The sequence below is a fragment of the Megascapheus bottae genome, chromosome 29, assembly GCF_031878675.1.
Source record: "Megascapheus bottae isolate mThoBot1 chromosome 29, mThoBot2.hap1, whole genome shotgun sequence".
Classification (NCBI taxonomy): domain Eukaryota; kingdom Metazoa; phylum Chordata; class Mammalia; order Rodentia; family Geomyidae; genus Megascapheus; species Megascapheus bottae.
This window is the reverse complement of record NC_143537.1, coordinates 9,144,898-9,166,433: the sequence shown is the minus strand read 5'-3', so window position 1 is coordinate 9,166,433 and position 21,536 is coordinate 9,144,898. Positions and strand designations below refer to the sequence as shown.

Genomic DNA, 21,536 nt, shown 5'->3' with positions numbered 1-21,536 from the left:
CTTCATAGGTAAGTTTGACCACAGCAGAGCAGGAAGGACCACTATTTGAGACCCTTCCTGGTAACTGGGTGTGCAAGGTGGTCATGTGACATCTTGACTGGACAGAGATGGTTTCTATCTCAACACGCCATGTCTGTGCCTGTGGCAGGGGTGAGTTGGGGCTGAACCTGTGTGGAGCCCCAGAAGCAGACCCCAGCTGCCATCCGTGTCCTCACACCCTGCACAACTGCACAAACTGCCTACTCCTGGGAGAAAAATCCTCCCAGTTTCCCTTCGGAGTCTGGAATCCTGTCTCGTCAGCTCCCTGATTGGTTTTCCTCGGCCCACCTCCGAGGATTTGGCTGCCGCTGTGGCTGCAGCGCAGGATGCCGCCTTCCTCCACATGCAATGCCTCCTTTTCTTTCCCTTTTTAAATGTCTTACTCTTACTGTCTTTAAGTCGTTGTACAAAGGGTTTCAGTTCAGCATGTCAGTTTCTGAGAACTGTGCATCACAAGACCTTTCACCCTCATCTCCCCCAACCCCACCCATCCTCCCGGTTTTCCTCTTTCCATTTCTTACATATATTCATCGAAGAATATGAGTGCATTCTCCCCCCTTCTTCTCTCCATTCATCTATCCCCCCCCACAACCACCACACACACCCTTGACTTTGTCCTCTCCCCTTTTGCTGCAGCACACTTGGGCTCCTGGTTCCTGTGGCTGAGCCTCAGAGTCTTTGGGGTGCTTTTTTACTTTTTCTACTCCCCTTCCTCCCCTGGACTTTCATCATCATCATCATCATCAAGACATAAGACTTTCCACCCTACTCTGCCCTGCAGGTAAAAGGCATCTTCATTCCTTAGCTCTATCGGTTCCACTAAATATATTTGTGGTAATAGTTTTAGTATATACCAGTAAAGAGGGTGAAAATCACAAGGCTAGATTGTTGATCCTCACCCCTGGATTTCTTCCACAGGCTAATGACCACTTTCACTTGGCTAGCATGCTACCACCTAAGGCCTGCTTCCAGCCCCCTAATCACCACTCTGTAAGCACCAGGACTTGGCAATACTGGATGTATACCACATAGCACAATAAGCTTTTGTAAAAGGGGGACTGATGAGGAATTACTCCAAAATACACCTTCATGAAAATAAAAAGTATCCAGTGTTGTAAGGTATGTGAGTTGCTTTTCAGTTGCCTGGTTGTTTAGGTAGATGTCACAAAGAAATGAGGAGTTGTGCTTGCCAGTGTATTGATCTTATTGTCAATGTGGTCATCAGGCCCCCTACAATAATCACACAAGCCTATCTGGTCCCAGAAACTAGGGGTTCAGGATGTAGAACATAAACAGTTGGGTTCCCATCCCTGGGAGTAACAGCGTGTGAAAGCATGAGCCAGGTACTGTGTGAGTACTTGGTGCATATCACTTCATTTAGTCAGGACACTTATACCTTGTATTATGAAATGGCCACAGGAGGACACAGAAGAGGCTCTGGAAAACATAGTTGAGTGTATTCACAGATCTAGAGCCAGGGGTAAGGCTGCCTGGTTTGAATAATGGTGGGCTGTGGAGTGGGTAGGGGTCCTCTTGGTTATCTAACCTCTGTCCCTAAGATGATGAAGGAAGGGGAATTTTGCCTCTTTGGGGTACAGGATAGAAGGGGGAGGTGTGAACTGCTTAGTTTGCATATCAAGTCTGGCTGGCCCTTCGCTAGCTCTGAGCATTGGTTAGAACCATGGGCCAACTTTCCTGGTAAGAAGGTATTAAAAAAACATCAAAGCATCTCATTTAAAAAAATCTATATATAACAATATCTGTAGATAAGAAATCAATTTATTAAAGTCATACAGTTGGCAAATAGTGAATCAAAATTAATTAGGTAGGTGATAAAGCTCCAGGACACATGTATTTACCCACTATTTTATAAACATCTGTTTTAGCAGCCTGAACAGACTAAGCCAATGATCTACACATGAAGTGTTAAGGCTTAGAACTTCCAAACCCAGCCCTTCCATTATTGTCTCCCATGCTCTAGTCAGCCTTTTCTAGTCAGTCTTCCCATTTAATCTCCCTTCTCTTAGGTCCTACCATTTTCTTTTTTTTTTTTGGTTAGTCATGAGGCTTGAACTCTCCATTTTCATTTTATTATTTTTTCTCCCAGTTTGAAAGGTCATCTTTGAAACCCCTAGAATTTCTTGTAGTAACTGTCAGAATTTTGTTTCTGTCCATCCAACATTAGTGCTCATTTCCCCTACAATTCTCCAAGAGTTGGAAAATACCTTTCATTTTAGAAACAAAGCTACCTACCCAATAATGAATAAATATGTATATGTATATATATTTGGGGTGGGGACATTGGTCATAAAGCTTGACCTCAGGGCCTGGGCACAGTCTCTGAGCTCTTTAGCTCAAGCCTAAGACTCTACCACTTTGCTCCACAGGTCCACTTCCAGTTTTTTGGTGGTTAATTGGAGATAAGAGTCTCATAGGGACTTTCCTCAAAGGCTGGCTTTGAACCACAGTCCTCAGATTTCAGCCTCCTGAGTAGCTAGGATTACAGGCCACTAGTGCCCATTTATAAGGAATGTTTCTGAAGATGTGAAATGATTGTGGGAAGATGTGCCTGGAATTGTGCATCACACTCATTCTAGAAGGAGTCCTGCAGACTAAAACCAAGAGAAGACCAAAGGTAAACTCTAGGAAGAGTTATATTTATTTAACAAGAATTCAGTGGACAAAGTTAAAGGCAGGTTGTGTAATAACTTAGGGGGAATTTCCAAAGGGCAAAAGCATAGTAGATAGGACTAAGCTATAAGAAATGTCAACACTCACAGCAGTGAGAAAGCATAGGAATCAAATTAATATCCAAAAGCCCTCCTGCATGGGTCTCAGCACGTGGAGTAGAGGTAAAGATGTCAGGAACAGGTAGTAGGCCTCTCAGGGTGCAGTCTTTCTCAACTTTAAAAAAGACTCACAGTGGAAACACAGCAGTGGTAATAAATATGGGCTAAGCGCCCCCATCCAGCACTCTAAGAACAAGACCTGGATGTGAGTGGCCTTGTAGAAATATACCCCCATTCCTTGCTGTTCCTGCCCATCCCCCCACTACAGGCCTTTTGCAGGTCTCTCCTGGGAACCCTTGGGCTTGCCCAGGATCTGTCCCACTGTACCAAGAGAATAGTTCCCAAGACTATGTCACTTTCCAGACCAGAGATGCCTCATTTTCTTAGGGGGATTGCTTCATTCAGGTTCACACTAGACTATGGAGATCCATCGAGGGGTGAGAAATCAGAAATCCCACTCAAGCTTCATCATGATCTTTGAATTTCAGGGAATAAATTAATCCCTCTCCAGAGGTGGAACCCTTTGTACCAATCATGTACAAAGTCCCGTCTTCAGAGGGGACGGATGAGGCGGGCACACCCAGAAAGCAGAAGCGAGTGTGGAATGAGAGTCCAGCTCTTGCTGATGAGCTGCCTCCACGCTGGAGTGGCCTTCGTGGACCTCCTCCCTCGCTATTCACTGGGGACCTGGACTGTATATGGCTTCCACAGTAAATCAAAGAGGAAGACAAAGGCAGACAGGGCCCAAGTGGTCCCACTCAAAGCTGCCTTGCTACTTGGGGCCCTCTTCATCCTCACCCTTGGGCTGGGCTGCCATGGTGGAGGTCTTCTTGAGGCTTCGCTTTCTCTTCTGCACGTTCTGCTCCGGATGGAACAGGATGACGTAGGTTTTGGGCACATAGAGCATTCCAAGGGACACGGAGGCGCTCAGGCTCAAGGACACAGTGAGTGTGGTGGTTTGGATGTAGATCTAGACCACGGAGGAGGAACAAGCCAGGCTCAGCCCCTGTTCTCTCCCTTCCCACCTTCATGACAACACAGACTGGAGGGGAAAGGGAAACGAGACCACCAAACCGACCAAGGCCCTTGATTACCTTCTCTGCTGATTGGGCAGTGCCAAAGAAGATGGGTACAAATGCCAGCCAGATGATGCAGGTAGTGTACATGGTAAACCCAATGGGCTTGGCCTCATTGAAGGTCTCGGGCACCCCTCGGGCCTTGATGGCATACACAGTGCACGTGACCATGAGGAGGAGGCTATAGCCCAGGCAGCCAATGAGGGACAGATCCGACATGTCACACTTGAGGACCCCCCTGGCCTGCTCTGGGTCCACTGTACGCTGTTCCTCGTAGTCGATCACACTGTGTGGGGGCTGGGCTCCCAGCCACACTATCACTCCCACCACCTGCAGGCATCATTGGATGTTAGGGACCCGCCCTCCTCCGGGGACCAACCATCCCTGCCCTCCACCTATGGATTAGGATCTTCAGGAGGATCCTGGCTGGGGTGAGACACTCAGATCTGGCAGGTGGACAGAAGGGTACACTATACGGAGATACGAGTGGGCTACAGCGGGGCTGGGAGGTAAGGGGCAACTTGACACCCATGTTCTAACCATCGCTAGTGCCATGTACTTGGACTCCTTCAAGGTGTAGTGGCTGAAATGATGGTCCTATCACATGCATTTCTTGGCCTTAATTTCTTCTGCTACAGAATAGAATTCCTGATCATCTGTAAAGAGGCCATGGTGAAGCTCATGCCTCTAATCCTACCAACTCATGGGGCTGAGTTCTGAGGATCATGGCTTAAAGCCAGCTTTGGCAGAAATGTCCAAGAAACTCTTACTTCACTTAACTAGCAAAACAAAACAAAACAAAACAAAAAAACAACAACAAAAAAAACCAACCCTGGAAGTAGAGATGTGGCTCCAGTGGTAGAGTGCCAGCCTTGAACAAAAACGTTAAGGGACAGTGCCCAGTCCCTGAGTTCAAGCTCCGGTACAGGCACAAAAGAAAAGGAAAATCAGTCCATATGTCCTCTGAGTAAAAGGACATATTTCATCTATAAAGTGATTTTCCTACATGCCCACCTATCTCCTGTAACTTCTATTTATTTTTTAACACGGGGACCTAAACTAGAGAGAGTGACCAGCAATCAAGGGACAAGATCCTATGTCACACCTCCCATGCCACCCCAGCTCTGTCCCCTGGGGGAGACACACCTGCAGGGAGGTGAGGCTGAAGGTGATGACGAGCTGGGATGTGGGGCTGATGAAGGGCGGCGGGGTGACGGAGCGCTTGCCTTGCTCAAAGATGCGATAGATGCGGTTGGTCTTGGTGAGCAAGGCTGAGTAGCTGAGCGTGGTGCCCAGGCCCAGGAAGAGTCTACGGCCGGCGCAGACGGCCGCCCCTGGCTCAGCCACCATGAGGAAGGTGATGGCGTAGATCAGGAAGGTGCCCGTGAGCAGCACGTAGCTGAGCTCACGGCCCGAGGCTCGGACGATGGGGGTGTTGTTGTGTCGCACAAAGGTGGTCACCACGGTGGTGGTAGCCACGATGCCCAGAATGGCCAAGAGCAAGGGTGGGGCCGCCCAGGGAGAGGCCCAGGTGAGGCGGACCACAGGTGTGGGGCGACAGCCTGTGTGGTTAGGAGTGGGCCTCATGTCCCCGGGACACGCCTCACACGTGAACTCGTCCACCTGGAAGCGGTACCCATCGCAGGCCTCGCAGTGCCAACAACAGGGCACGCCCTTCACCATCTTTTTCCTCTCCCCGGGCCCACAGGGAAGGCTGCATTGAGATGGGGGTACCTCGCGGGGGTCACCTGACCACTGTAAAGCTTCCACCTGGGACAGATGAAACGCAGCCCGGTGACGCTGCTGCCAGGAACAGAAGGGCCCCGCTGCCTGCGCCCAGGGCTGGGTCTGAACCACTTACATCCAGTCTGAGGGCTTCTGCCCACTGGCCCACAGCCTGGTACCCGCCGCTGCTGGCACTGCCATTGTTCGCCTGGTACTGGAAGATGTCGTAACGTCCAGGAGCGTCTCCGTTCTCATTGAACATCACAGGCGTTCCTGCACTGCCTGCAGGGAAAGCCCATTGTCCTTAGTGGCTGGCCTCATGGGCCTCCAGCGCCAGGCTGGACAAAGGAAGATGGAGGAGCACAGGAGGAGAGGCTCAGCATCACTCATCCAAAACAGAGGATGCCACCTGGCGCCCATGAAGATTGCTGGGCACTAGAAGCTCACAGCTGTTATCCTAGCTACTCAGTAGGCTGAAATCTGAGGATCCCAGTTCAAAGCCAGCCCAGGCAGGAAAATCTGTGAGATTATTTTCCAATCAGCCAACAAAAGCCACAAGTGGAGCCATGGCTCAAGAGTGCTAACCTAGCACAAGAAAAGCTCAGGGTCAGTGCCCAAGACTTGAGTTCAAGCTCCTAGATCTACGTGCACGCACACACACACACACACGTAGGTACTAGAACTCATCTTCAAAACTAAGGCAGCCATTCTTTAAGGCCCCCTTTGCTATTTCATCCATCTGGAGTTGTCCTGAGTCCTGCCAAGAAATCCCCCCTCCCTGTCTTCCCTCCTTACTCTCACAGGGCCCACAATCTGCTCACCATTGAAGCGCACAGCTCGGATATACTGAAGCAGTGTCCGCCCATCAGTGGGCTCCATTGCAGGGCACAGGCCTGTGTGGCCTGGGCACAGAGCCTGGTGCATGCTGTGGAGGGCATGGGCGATGGCGTACACAGCATCGATCACAAACTGGACCTTTCCCTCTTGCTCGTAGGCAGAGTCCTGGCCAATGCGTTCCTCGCCTGTCCTAGGATGCATGGAGGAAATGTGCCTGGCTCCCAGACATCAAACCTGGCCTCCCACTTTCTCCCAGGCAGCTCTCACCTGTGCATTTGCGGGCAGAGTCATCTGACTGGCCACCTGAGCTGGTTAGTTTGCAGTTAAAGTTTTCTTCCCAGAACTCAGCGAACCAAATATTCCTGCGGTTGTTCTCGAGGGAGCGAGTCATGAAGTACTGGTCAAAGCCTGAGAGGGAGGAGGGTGGCAGACAACCGAGCCCACCACACTGCCAGGTGTGGTCCTGGGGCCAGTTCCTGAATTCATGTGGCTGCATTCAAAGCCATATGGGGGCTCCTGGGTAGAACTGGCTTCCTAATGACAACTCAGAGCCCATTATTTAAGAAGCTTTTACCCTTATCCCGCCCATCCTGGTTAAATTATTCTAACCACAGTATCTCAGAATCCTAGAAGCCCGGGATTCCTAGAAAGCACCTGGTTTGTGGCATCCAACATAAAGATATGGAGAGTGAGCGTGTCCTAGTGGGCATGCAGGGAAGGACGACCAGGGATTTCTGGACTCTCACCATCAATGGATGCTCTCTTGGGCAGGATGGTGATGGCCCCCACGGCAGCGTCTTCTAGACTCAGGATCGGTGAGGTCTTGGATCCCCAGCTGTCTGAGCCAACCCACAGGAAGTGACCAGTCAGGTTAGCCTGGCGTGTGGCCTCCAGGACCCTCCTGGTAGGAACAGAGCTGGAGGTGAGTGAGGACCTAGATCCTCACATCACTCATGGGATCCTTGTCAGGCAGGAGAAATGGAGGGGGTTTCTCTAGCCGCTCCTCTGACCCCAGGCCTGCTCCCATGCTTTGGCCACTACAAGCCATTTCACATTGGCCCTCAGAGGGCGCTATGGTTGGGATATGGATTGAGGGCATCCCCTAAGAGGTGGCCCTTGGCATGACAGAGGTGAGAGGTGTTGGGACCTCTTAGGAGGTGGGGTCTACTGCAACTTTATCGGGTCTCTGGGGCCTAGTTCTCACCCCAGGAAAGGCTAAGCACGTCTGCAGGGCCCTTGCTAGGTTTTCTTTCAGTGGTCCTGGCCCTGCCCCCCTCTCTGGCTTCTAGCCTCACCATGTGCTCTCTCCATCAGACATATACACGTGCGAGGATGACACCTGCCCAAATGTGATGCAGCCCAGGGCCTGCCCCAGAACTCTTATGGTGCTGTCATGTCAGGACTTTTGGTCTCTGAGACCATGAGCTAAATATACCTTTCTTCTCCTCACAAGCTGTCCCGTGAAAACCGACTAATTGTACAGAACTCTTTAGTGGAAGCCATCCCTCTCCCCAGATGTCTCCAGAAGAGCTGGCTCTGGGCCCTGAAAGTTTTAGAGCCTGGGTCTCTGGTCTCCTGTGGATTCCTCCTGTGCAGAGTCTGAGGCGCAGAGAGGGCAGCAGACCGAGGGAAGGCAGCGAGGGGCGTGGCGGCAGCATGGGCCCCAGGCCTCACCTGATGTCATCCTCATTGGCAAAGATAATGATGCCCCGTGCATTGGGGGTCTCCATGAGCCTCCGGATGATCTTGTCAAACTCTCCAGGCTTTGGCTCTCTGGGAATCTTGATTGACTGGGCGATACAGACTCCTCCTGGGTATTGGGGGGGGGGGGCCCAGGTCAGTTCTCATCCCACCCACCTCCATCCCCACTTGACCGCCACTACTTCTGCCTGTAAACATGGCCATCGGAAGCAGGGCTAAGGGGTCTGGCAGGCAGGGGCTGAGTCCTCTAAAGCAAAAGGCACCTTCCCAGCTGGCATAGCATCAGTGACCCAGGGCCTCCACCCCTCAGCCCCTGGCCACACCTCTGCAGGCTCCTTGACTCCTAGAACCCCCGACTTCCAGCTTACCAGCCTCTCGGGAGATCTGCACAAAGGCCTCAACCCCGCTCTCGCCATAGTTGCCCTCAGAGGCCAGCGTAGACACGTAGTTCCACCCCAGTGCCCGCACTATGTCCACCATGGCCTGTGCCTGGTAGGAATCTGGTGGCACCACTCGGGAGAAGAAGTCATAGCGGGTGGAGTCGCTGAGCTCCGGGGCAGTGGAGGCGTAGCTGATCTGGGGTATCTGGAGGCAGGAAGGACAGACCACCAAGATGTGAATGGAGAGTCTGTCACCCAAGGGAGGGAGAGAGGAGGAAGAGGCTGCATGGGAGGGGGCAGGCTCCTTTGAAACCAGGTTTTATCTGTGCATTAGCACTGTGAGCAGCAGGGATTACAGCTGGACACACTGGGGCACAGAGTGCTGGGCAAGGCTGGTAAAGGGGGAAGGGTGTGATCCGAACCAAGTTAGAGAAAGATTCAGCTCCCGAGACCAGGGAGGGGAGATTCCAGGAAGAGGAGATTGGGGTGACTCTAAGGCTGTTTTGATTGTGAAGGAAAAGAATGTGGACATGAGGTGGCGGGAAAAAAAATACAGAGAGGGGAGGAAAGGGAAGGAGAGAGGGAGAGAAGGAGGAGAGATAGAGAGAAGAGACCCGGGGAGGGAAGGCCCCTCCCCCCCCCCCCCCCCCCCGGGCTCCCAGTGCGACCCCTGAATGCACTTGACTGTGAAATGTCTTCATGGATTGGGGGGAGGCGGGGCAGAAAACAGGCAAAAATCAGAGTACCAGGCAGGGCTGACAATCGGGAGGGGGACTGGGGGGGCCATATGCAAACACAGGATGAAAACTCAACTTCCCCAGTGCCATGGCAGGTATGTCTGTGCCCCGTCCCCACCCTGCAGAGGTAAGAGGGAGGGGGCTGAGCAGAGGCCACAAGCATGGCAGGGACCCGGCTGCTCCCAGGACGAGCTCTCAGGGTCCTCAGAGCAAAGCCTCTGCCCCCAGAGACAGCTGGAAGGACAAAGCTTGCCCGGAGCCGTTCTAGGACCCCCTCTCCTCCCTTGGCTGGGCCCCCAGGCCTCACCCCTGCAGTCCTGACTACTCTGGAAAGTTTTGATCTGGGGATGGTGGTTCAAAGCCAGGGAAAGTCCTGAGACTCATCTCCAGTGAACCACCACCACTACCACCACCCCCGAAAAAAAATAACCCCAGGAGTGGAGCTGTGGCTCAGGTGGTGGCGCGCCAGCCAGCCTGGAGTGGAAAAGCTCGGGATGAAGAGCGCACGCCCCCGAACCCCACCAACGCGCGACCCTCACCGCGAACAGGCGCAGCACGTTGGCCACCATGATGGACACGGAGCTGGCGGAGGCGCCCACCACGGCCACCACGCGCTCGGGGGGCGCGGCGCGCGATGGCGGGGCGCCCCCGGGACAGCGCAGCCCGGCGGCCTCGTCTCCGCGGCCCCGGATCAGCGTCTGCACGAAGCTCAGCGCCTGCTCCAGCGCGTGCGTGTCCCGCGAGCACGTATCCAGCAGCCGCGCGCCCAGGCGCACGCCGGGCAGCAGCCGCGGGTCGGCGTTGACGCGATCCAGCGCGTACAGCATGGCCTCCAGCCGGTGCACGCCCTGCTCCTTCTTCAGCGGCCCGCACGCCGCGCCCGCCGCGCCCCGCGCGTGCACCGGGAACAGCCCGCCCAGCGTCAGCCCGCCGGCCAGGCGCACCGAGCCCGGCGCCGCCGCGCGCGCCACGCCCGCCAGCCACGCCGCCAGCAGCGCCGCCAGCAGCGCGGGCAGCCGCGGGTTCCCGGCGCCCCGGGGCCGCGCCATCCCCAGGGCTTCCCCTGGGGTTGGAGGAAGGGGGCGCTGCGAACCCGGGGAACGCTCTGGACTGCGGGAATCCAGCCCCGGGTGCTGGGAGAGAGGAAGCCAGTGGGGCTGAACCGGCCTCGCCCCGCGCTCTCCTACCCTACCATCTTGCCGGACCCATCGCGGTCCCCACGCCTGCCCGACACCCCCTGGTCCTGTCCTTCCTGGGGAGCCACCACCGCAGCCTCTCGTCCAGCCCCGTGGCTGTCCTGGCGCAGGGCAAAGCCGGTGACAGATGAGTAGGGCTCCAAGCTAGAGCGGATTTAAGGATTCAAAGAGAGGTGGGAGAGGGTGGACACCCCCCTCCCTCCTCCTGAGCTTGGAGGGTGGAGGAATGCACGCTCTCTCCCTATCTCCCCTCCCTCCATCCCTCCCCAACTCCCTGACCTACCCAGACTGTGATCTATATAGCCTGTCTCTCTCTTATTTTTATTTCTAACTCTCCATTTCTCTCTGTGTGTCTCTCCTCTCTGTCTGTCTTTCCTTTCCCTTTCTCTTGGCACAGCCTCTTTTGACTTCAGCTGTCTGGTCTATCCAGCTTTCTCCTGGCAGCACCTTGTCACAAACCTTGAGTGATGGGTGACAGGGGCAGATGCTTGAGTGAAGCTGCAAGGTTGAGCCGAAAGATAGGGGGGAAGACAGGTATGGCAGGAACAAGCCACACCCAAGTTGACCCTTAACAGCAGCAATCATTCAGCAGACCTATGGGGGGGAAAAATGACTTTTCCCATTAATTCCCTTGCCCAAGGGCAATCTGGACCTCCAGGAGTGAACTACCAAGGTCTAGGCCACACTGTTGACCTGGTCAGCATCAAGATCAGTGCCCAGAATGGTGGAAAACCACCCATCCAAGCCGCCTTGGCTAAGAGGGAGAGACCAAGGCTGGCTAACCCAGAAATTCCCGCTGTAGACTCTTGAGAAACCACTATGGAGTTGGTCCCACCGTCATTTATTCCCGATGGTCAGCCTGCTGGTATCTCAGCCTCTTGGGAGGCTAAAGTAAGAAAATCTTGGTCAAGGCCAGCTTGGGCAAAAGTAAGCTTATCTGAGGGTGGGGTGGGGCGGATGAGTAAAAAAGTGAACAGAAAAGCCAAGAGCCAGTGGCCGATAATCATTATCATGTGGATAATCCTAGCTACTCAGGAAGCTGAGATCTCAGGATCTTGGTTCAAAGCCAGCCGGGGAAGAAAAAATCCATGACATTCACTCATATCTCCAATAACCCGTATAAAATAGCTAGAAAGTAGAGTTGTGACTCAAGTGGTAGCCCTGAGATCAGGCACAATGCCTAGGCCTACAATTCAAGCCCCAGGGTTTTTTTTGGGGGGGTGGGGAGAAGTGCAAGGAAGCTCAAGGCTCTGAGTTCAAACTCCAGTAAACTCCCATAAACACTAAAATAAAAACTAAAATCTTTCTGAGTTCAAGAGTCTCCGCAGTGACCTGGAGCTGACTCACGGGGTGTGAGGCTCTCTGAACTTGACTTTCTTCAGATACTTTTACCACTATCTCTGAAGATGACATGGTTTGGTTCTTTGGTGTGGAAGGAATATGGGGTGTCTTGGGGACAGGTGGTGAGCTCTCAGCCAGACTGATCTTAGCCAGATCGTGGAAGTGGGGCTGAGCTGGCTTTTGTCTCCATTAAACAGGGTAGATTAGGGTGACTGCGGGGATTTGAGCATAGCTGACAGAGGGGACAAGGAGGAAATGTGTGGCTTTCTCTTCTCCTGCCACACTCTGGGCCTCAATATTCTCTGTTCCAGCAGCTGGCCAACTTCCTCTATGGCTGGGGGTTGACAACCTGGTTTCTACCATTTTATAAGCTAGGAAGTTTGTAAATATGAGGCCCTGAATGGGGCCCTAGAGAGAGATGACGCTGTGCACAAGGCGATGTCCAAACTGGGGAGTCCACATCTGTGGGTGCTGCATTTGGCACCAAGAGGTTTCCGTTCAATTTGTCAGTGAATACACTGCTTATGGCCACATCCTTTTATCCTACGGAATTAGAGCTTTAATATAGGAATTCTTTAAACGATAGAGGCATAATTCACCGATAAACACCACTCTGTAAAGACTTCGTGAATTCTGTCTGGTGGCTTTGACACATTACTAATTGAGAACAACGGTTATGGAGGCTCTGGAGGGACCCGGGGTTGCATAGCTCATCCCTATAGCTGCCAAGGTCAAAGCACCATCGCATTGCAAAGCTACAGCGTTCACCTGGAAACAGCAGTTTTAAAGTCCTGATTGTTCACCTCAGCCCAATATGTTTAGAAACGGGACAATAGATCTACCCGAGGTAGATTGATTTGTGTACTAAAATGCAGGTCTAGTCTTAAAGAACACATGCTGCCGTTTCGCCTGTGGCTGACACTATGTAAATGGAGAGGGGTATTGGCAAGAAGTAGAACTGGAAGTGATTTGATCGAATCAGTTTTTAAAATGAAATCACAGGCCGATGGTGTGTCAAATGCATGAAAATGCAAAGGGAAGCCTGTTCGTTTTTGTTAGATCCGTCTGCCTGAGTTTTGAGATTGATACTGAAATTGAAGATTGATAGACAGGCAAACATTTAGGCTCGTGGCTTTATTCGTGGAAAAATCACCACTATTTTTAAAGAAAACTGCTTTAGTGAACTATATGTAGTCTTTGGTTTGGTTTGGTTTGGTGTGAATGTCAGATCTAGGGATTGAACTCAGGGACTGGACACTGTCCCTGAGCTTTTTCACTCAGTGCTGGAGTTCTACGCCTTGAGCCACAGCTCTATTTCCAGCTTTTTTGGAGGTTAGTTAGAGATAAGAATCTCACAGACTTTCCTCTCTGTGCTGGCTTTCAACTCCAATCCTCAGATCCATATAGAACAGGCATCAGAGATAGTTTCTTGAAAGGTCCTGTCCCAGGCAGTTGATGGCTCTCACATCTGTCAAGTCCTAATCCACAGGACCTGTGGGTATTCTCTTATCTGGCAAAGGGAACTTTGCAACCATAATTAAGGATTTTGGCAATGGAGAGATGATCCTGGATTAGCCAGGTGGGATCTATGCAACCATAATGGTCCTCATAAATAAAAGATGAGAGCAGCAACAGGTCCGAAGAGGCTTCAAGACTAGCAAGGAAGCCACTGGCCAAGGAAGTCAGCTCTAAAACCCTGAGGAGATGAAGAAAAGGATTTTTCCTTGAGCTTTCCCCAGGAAAGCCATCTTACTGACAACTTTGCTTATCCCTGGGGAAACTAACTTTAGACTTCTTGTCTAGAGTATAAAGGACAAAAATCTATATTGTTTGAATTATTGCTGTTATAACTTGTTACTCTGATTTGGATTGGATCTGGTTTGAGTGTGTTCCATCCCCCCCGCCCCCAAGCTTCAAGGGTTGGAAGTATTGGTCCCCGATGAGGAGGTGAGAGGTGGTAGAGTCTTTAAAAGGTAAAGCCTAGCCTGATGCTTATAATCCTAGCTGCTCAGGAGGCTGAGATCTGAGGATCACAGCTTGAAGCCAGCCTGGGCATAAAATTCAGTGAGACTCAAATCTGCAATTAACTAGTAAAAATCTGGAAATGGAGCTGCAGCTCAAGTGATAGAGCAACAGCCTAAAGGATAGTGCCAAGACCCTGAGTTCAAGCCCTAGTAGTAGCACAACACACACACACACTCCACATATCAGAAGAGGTAAGACTGTTCCACCCCTCCCCCACTGGATATGCAGAAGGCTCGTATCATGGGTGACATGCTGTAGAGAGCTGCATGAAGAAAAGGAAGACACAATGGTATGACTATTGGGAAGAAAGATGACACCTGGAATCTCCAGGGAAAGACAAATGGCACAATAAAAAACCCATCACAGGGTGATGACAGGGGTTTGTGTTGGACAACAAAATCCATATTCCTGAAAAGTCTTCTGTTGTATAAAGATGCAAATGGACAATAACTCTGAGTATAGAAAAGACTGACCTTCAGTAGAAACTTGGGCTCTCCTAGCAGAGATTCACAATAGAACAAAATCTAGATACATAAGGCCATATTGTACAATGTTAAATGAAAGGACCTCCAGGACATAGAAACAAAAGCCATAGAATGAGTGATTGTTGTCCTTAATGTACTGTGTTATCTCTCATCTCTTTGGCTGTTCCTTGGTTATCTCAGATTGTTACAAGTATTTCACCTCGTTATCTGATATATTGTATATATGTGTTTTTGGTTATTTGAAATTGGATAGGGAAGGGGGGGAAACAAGATGAGAGGTGGGGGTGATGGGAAGGAAATGGGGACCAAGACATGAGAAAGGGTATCGATGTTTGTGAAGTAATGCACCTTCTATCTGGTGAATATAATGCAACCCTTCTATTAATTACAATAAAAATATATGGGAAAAAAAGAAGTAGGAAAGGGAAGGGAGAAAACAAGATGATTGGGAGGGGCGTGAGGGAGAGAAATGGGGAGAAAAACATAAGAAGGGGTATTAATGTGTGAGAAATAATGCACCCACTACCTAGCAAATGTAACTGTAAGCCCTCTATACATGACCTCAATAATAAAAAAAAATGAAAAAAAAAAGGAAAAGACTGACCTTGGAACAAGTAAGCCACAAGCAGATATGGAAATAGAACGCTAATTGAAATCAAAATCTTAGTAAGAAATAATAGCCAGAAATGTAGCTGATTAGTAGAGCACTTGCTTAGCATGCATGAGGTGCTGGGTTCAATCCCCAGCTTAACAAAAACAAAAAAAGGCAATGAACGCGGGCGCCGGGAATTTGGCCTAGTGGTAGAGTGCTTGCCTAGCATGCACGAAGACCTGGGTTCGATTCCTCGGTACCACATACATCGCAAAATGCCAGAAATGGTGCTGTGGCTCAAGTGGCAGAGCTCTAGCCTTGAGAAAGCCCAAGGACAGTGCTCAAGCACTGAGTTCAAGGCCCAGGACTGGCAAAAAAACCCCCAAGAAACAAAAAAAAGGCAATGAACACAATGTTTTTATAGAGAGCAAATAGTCATTTCAAGATGAGACTGTAAGAGCTAAAGAATGTCCCACACAATTCTATTTCCTCTAGTCCTTCTGCTCTCTTCTAGGTGACATGCATTCAGATCCACGCACTTTGAGTGTTAAATATTACTGTGCTAGGAAAAAAATCTTTAGAAACCTTATGAGGTTTAATACATAGCACAAGAAAAAATTACTGACCCACCTAAAAAGCAGATACAGAAGCCCAAACAGAAACTTGATAAATGGACATGCATAAAAATGTCACAAGCATGTCTGGTTTGTCCCAGAAATGTACTTGAGCAGATTAATGACTTAGGAAATCTGTTACTATAATTCACTGCATTAACAGATTAAAGGAAAAAAACATGATTATCCAAATGGATGCAGAAAAAAATTTGATAACATCTAATGTCCATTCATGATTTGAAAAGTTGAGCAATCTAGGGATTTTTTTTTTAGTCTGATGAAATTATCTACTAAAAGCCCACAGAAAACATTGCAATCAGTGATGAGTCTCAGATCAAGATAAAAATTAAAACTAGTACTCGCTTGGATAGGGGCATTTCTCTAAAATCAGCTATTGATAATTTGTCTTTTTCTCTATGATTTTCAGTGTCAGTTTCTCACCAATGGCCATGTGTTGTTTAATGACAGGGATGTAACTGAAAGAAGCATTAGGAGGAGATTTCATTCTTCAAAAAAAAAATTGGAGCTAAAACTCAGGGTTTAGGCAGCATCCCTTAACTTTTTTGCACAAACTTGGCCCTCTACCACTTGGGCTACACCTCTACTTCCACCCTATTTGTTGTTTTTGGTTGTGGGGCTTGAACTCAGAGCCTAGGCACTGTCCTTGAGCTCTTTTGTTCAAGGCTAGTGCCCTATCACTTTGAGCCATATCACCACTTCCAGTTTTTGAGGGGGTAATTGGAGATAAGAATCTCCAAGAGACTTCTACCTGGGCTAGCTTCAAACTTCAATCCTCAAATCTCAGCCTCCTGAGTAGGTAGGATAACCGGCCTTGTGTAAATATGCACCTAGAGATTTGATTGTTCCATATCCTCATCATCACAGTGTTTTAAAATATATATGTTATAAAGGTGATGTACAGAAGGGTTACAATTACATAAGTGAGTAATGAGTACATTTCTTTTTGGATAGTACCACCCTGCTGTGGGTTAAAATATAATAACTGTAATATTCTGGTTATAAATTGTCCCCTTTACTAATATGTAGTGGCCATCTTTATCTTTATGTACTGATTTTACTGAGAAGTTAATTTTGTCAGAGGTTAAGATTGCTACTCCTGCTTTTTTGCACCATGGGTTGGAGTGGAAAATTCTTTTCTATCCTTTCACTTGGAGTTTGTTTCTGTCTTTGGCAGTGAGGTGGTGGGTCTCTTGGAGACAGGATATTGATGGGTCTTGTTTCTTAATCCAACCTGCTGCTCTGTGTCTTTTGATTGGATTGTTTATCCCGTTCACATTTAGGGAAATTATGGAGAAGTGATTAGTGTCCTTTGTCATTATCTATTTTTCCTTCTGTGTTTCTCTCTCCCCCCCCTTTTGTGTTTACTGATTTATGGGGATAGCTTCTTGCTGGGAGTTCTTGCTGTTGTGCAATTTGTTCTTGATTATTTATTTTTGTAATGTTCATTTAGTGTGCATATATTCATAACCAGAATATACAGTTGTAAACATTTACTCTGTTGGAGACTCCCTCAGAGAACCTGTGCTGGTGCTGAGCCGTCCCTTTGTTTTTTGGAGCCTTTTGGGTCTAACCCTTCCTTGGTAGATTATACAATTTCAATATCATTTTTATGTAAAGAGTTGGTAAGTAGATTCTAGCAGTTCAGAATAAGCAGCGAGTGGCTAGTCTTCCATGTTCTTCAATACATACTCATCTTACACTCTTTACTATCATTGCCATTATAATTACTGAATAAAGGAAAGTGCACACAAGCCTGAAGACTTCTGACACCAGCCTGAGCGCGCTCCCTTCTAGGACACCGTACAGAGTCGTGTCGCTAAGCTACCTGGGAAATGTAGTCCAAAAGCGCCAGTACTGCTGGAGGGCGCGGGCTCCCTAGTGAGCATGCGTAGTTGTTCCAGAGCCACTAGGCTTTGGCGGCGCGACTGGTCCTTGCGCTGGGCGTTCTGTTTGCTGCTGGTAAAGGTGCACAGCTAGGCGCTGCCCGAGGCTGTCGACCATCGCGTGGGCCACGGTGCCGGTGGCCCCCGGGTGCAAGACAGAGGGTTGACCGCAGCACAGGTCCGAGCCCCGCCAAGCCGGCGCTACGTGGCCTCGACAGGTGAGCTGTGAAGACGGGGGCGTGGCTAAATGAGGGGCGTGGCTAGAGGAGGGGCGTGGCCAGCGACGGGGCGTGGCCAGGGAAGATGCTGCTGCTACACCCTGGAGGGCAAAATAACTCCAGAAAAGAGATTTGCAGGATGCTTGTGCCCTGTCTCGGGGTTCGTGAGGCCTGGGGCAGTTTTCAACACTTGAGTTTGGTGGGTTTGGCCGTCGCCCCTCCGCTTCCTGGAATTGCACTTTTTTTTTGTTTTTTCTGTTTATGTTTCCCCACCACACTTTTTTGTTTTGGCACTTTTTGTTTTGGACACTGTTTGACTGCAGTGAATCCTAAGGTGAGGTCACTGTTTTCCTTTTCTTTCTCCGTGATTTTGGTCACTGGATGTCACTTCTCCTTTCTCTGGGATTTTAAGTTTTAGTGGTATTGGGAGGGGAGCCTCTTGCAGCTTGTGCTTTGCCCCTGAGCCTTTGCTCTGCGTTTCACATTTATTTCTAGCCACTATCGTGATTATGTGTCCGCTTCTGGAGTGGGCTTCGTGTCACATGTAAGCACATTTTTGATGCAAGAAGCAAAACTTTCGAGAGGAAGGTTAGAGCTGACTTTTATTAGCCATTGCTAAGAAATTTATCTGTTCTTCAAATGCCTTTTCTTTCTTTCTTTTTTTTTTTGGTGTGGGTTTATGTCCTACTGGAATTTGAACTCAGAACCTTGCCCTTGCCAGGCAAGCATTCAACCACTTGTACCATGCCTCCAGCCTCCAATGCTCTTTTTGCCTCCACTAGTGTGCAAATGCAGATGTGTAGGTTGTTAGGCCTTTTCACTCTACTTAAGACCCATGAACTTGGTGTCAGCCATACGTATGGCTGTACCTTTTACTTGGCTGGTAAACAATGAATTTTTTAAAAAAGCTTTTGTGTCAGTTCTGACACTCTGCCACTTGAGCCACAGCTCTACTTTCGACGTTTTACTATACGGAGATAACCATTTTCTAGCTGGCTTCAAAGATCTCAGAATCTCTTTCTCCTGAGTAGCTGGAATTTCAGGTGTGAGACACCAGCACTGGGCCAACACATGGGTTTTATCCCTTAGTTTGTTTCATCTTTACAAATGGTCCTTGGCTGAACTCTTGAGGGCCAAGCGACTGGACTATGTTGTGCACATCTGGCTTTGGTGGTGATGCCCAGGGCTCTTCTGTCTTGAACTGCCTGGACTGTGCAGGTGCCCCAAAGATGTGTAGCTTGGATTTAAGGGGTGAGAGAATGGATCACCATATCTTACTCACTGCTTCTTTTCTCCATTCTCCAAGATCAGGAAACAAAGGGAGAGATGACGAGCAGGCTGCTGTCCACCCAGGCTCAGGTGAGTGAAGACAGCTTCCTTTTTAGCTGCCCATCCACATGAGAAGTTTCTCCATACATATATAACATATATAATATATAATGTATATGATATATATCATATATGTAACTACATGTAAGGACATAGCTTGTCAAATGACTCTAAGCTGTTCACTTATACATAATCATGTTATATCTATATCTATTTATACACACACATATATATTCTTAATAAATGAACATTGCTTTGGAGTGGTGATTACAGTTCACTGAACTTGCAGAGAAAGAGGAACAAAGGCCCTGGGTGGAGTGTGGAAACCTGCCTGCAGCTGTCTCCAGACAAAGTCATATGTTGGCATACTCAGTGTTTCCTATTGTGAATGTCAGTTCCTCTTTTGGGGGACTCAGAGATAGACAGAATTGGGACCTCCAAAGGAGTCTTTTTCTAAAACCTGATTTGTATGTCACCAATAAGGCAAATCCGGACTAGGGGATTACATATTTCCAGGTCTAAAGTTCTGTGTTTCCAGATTGGGTGCGGTGATACATTTCTGTAATCCCAGTTGGGATGGAAAAACTGGGACAGTAGAATGTAGAGTTTGAAGCAAGATTATACAAAATTAGTGAGACTTTGTCTCTAAAACAAAATACAAAGGAGCAGGGGGCATGGCTCAGTGGATATAGTGCTTAGCTAATGTACCTTAGGGCCCTGGGTGCTGTCCCTGCGTTTTGTTTTGTGGACTTCTTGCTTGACTGCGGTGTGCTTTCTGGGGTCACAGTGGCACTCTAGGGAACACATGATACATACATGTCAACAGAGGAGCCTCAGTCCAGAAATACTCACCTGACCTGAAATGCCCCGCTACCCTGGATGGTGATGGGTCTGCTTCTCAGCGGTCTCATGGGGGGGGGGGATTGGGTGCTGTTCCAGGAGTCGGTGACATTCCAGGACGTGGCAGTGATCTTCAGCCGGGATGAGTGGTCACACCTGGATGCTGCCCAGAGACACTTGTACCAGGAGGTGATGCTGGAGACTCACAGCCACCTGGTCTCACTGGGTGAGCCGCCCTCCTCGACGGGGGAACAGGTGGACTGGCCCGGGGGGGGGGCATTTGAGTGCTGTGGCCAGAGGTCTGGGTGAGGTTCAGTTAGGAAGGGCATCACTACCACCTCTTGGCATCCCTGAGGAGTCCATCTTTAAGCCCCTGTGACAAACCTCCTCCGCATTGTCCCCTGCACCAGTGACTCGAGGCCAGACCTCTGCCATGGCCGCTCACATCTTCTTGTTCACCACAGGGATTCTGTTTTCCAAGCCAAAGGTCATCTCCCAGTTAGAGCAAGCCAAAGACCCCCAGACTGCGGGAAATGAGGTGCCTCGAGGTGCATGTCCAGGTGAGTGACGGGAGCTTGGACCATGGGGCTAGGGAGGCTTCATGGGACACTCGGGTCATGGGGACATGCATGTTTGTGCACGCCACCGTTCTGACCCAGGCAGGGTCAGAGGGCTGGGGACTCTGCCAGCCTGGAGTGCACTTGGGTCCAGTGTGCAGAATCTGTGCTGCCGGGGGCCAGGTGGGAAGGGGCATCACTGTGCACCTGCTCCTGCTGTGTCAGTGCCCTAACTGTCCTCACTCTGGGAAGCCAGGCTAGACCACAGAAAGCCACTTTCTGCCTTATGGCTTCTGTCTTAACTGCTCTTTCTCACTGCAGTTATCTTTATTGTAATTTTTAAAAATTTAACTTGTTATTATAAAGGTGATGTACATAGGAGTTACAGTGACTTAGTCAGGTAAAGAGTCCATTTCTTTTTGGATAATGCCACCTTGCAATTGTCTTTTTTTTTTCTGCCAGTTGTGAGGCTTGAACTCAGGGCCTGAGCACTGTCCCTGAGCCTCTCTGTGTATAAGGCTAGCCCTCTACCACTTGAGCCATAGCACTGCTTCTGGCTTTTCCTGCTTTTCTGTTTATGTGATGCTAATGAATCAAACCCAGGGCTTTCATGCATATTAGGTAAGCACTCTACCACTAAGCCACATTCCCAGCCCCTGCAATTGTCTTTAGATCAGCCTTTCTCGCCTGCCTTGTTCCTGGGTAGATTTAATCTTTTAACATCATTGTTTTTCATCACCCCATTTAAAATGCCAGTATAGTTATTCCTAATGCACACATCATCTTGGCTTTTGTCTTCTTACAGTTACCATCAGCCCCTTGCTCTTCTTGGCTGGTTTGGCTGTTGTCCACGTAAGCTTTGGCTGTTGGTAATGGAGCCTTAAGCTTTCTAGTGGGGCAGGCAGACACTGAGCCAGTACTGAGCAATGGTTCATCAGGGCAGGTTGCACGGCACTGGGCTTCATTTCATCCTCGTCATGCAGGAATGTCCCTCTGAGTCCTCAGTTTACCTGCCTATGGGTTTCTTTGAGCTTCCCCCCTTCCCCCCCCCCCAGCTTCCTGCTTCTTCTCCCTCTTCCTGAAGATTTCAAGGCTGACTTTGTTAGCTGTCCTTAGGTATGTTGACATCATGTTCTATTGTGTTTATTTGA

The 21,536-nt window shown here is 49.5% G+C and overlaps 1 protein-coding gene across 1 annotated transcript; it reads right to left on the bottom strand.

Moving 5' to 3' along the window:
• Positions 1–2,719: 2,719 nt before the first annotated feature.
• Grm6 (glutamate metabotropic receptor 6) lies at positions 2,720–10,333 on the bottom strand. Its single transcript, XM_090320897.1, has 10 exons — positions 9,824–10,333; positions 8,536–8,752; positions 8,141–8,276; positions 7,213–7,367; positions 6,734–6,874; positions 6,451–6,651; positions 5,766–5,911; positions 5,051–5,674; positions 3,923–4,234; positions 2,720–3,798 (listed from the first exon to the last, which is right to left on the bottom strand). The coding sequence occupies exons 1-10, from the start codon at positions 10,331–10,333 to the stop codon at positions 3,601–3,603; spliced, it is 2,640 nt and encodes an 879-aa protein (XP_090177023.1). The 3' UTR covers positions 2,720–3,600.
• Positions 10,334–21,536: the final 11,203 nt, after the last annotated feature.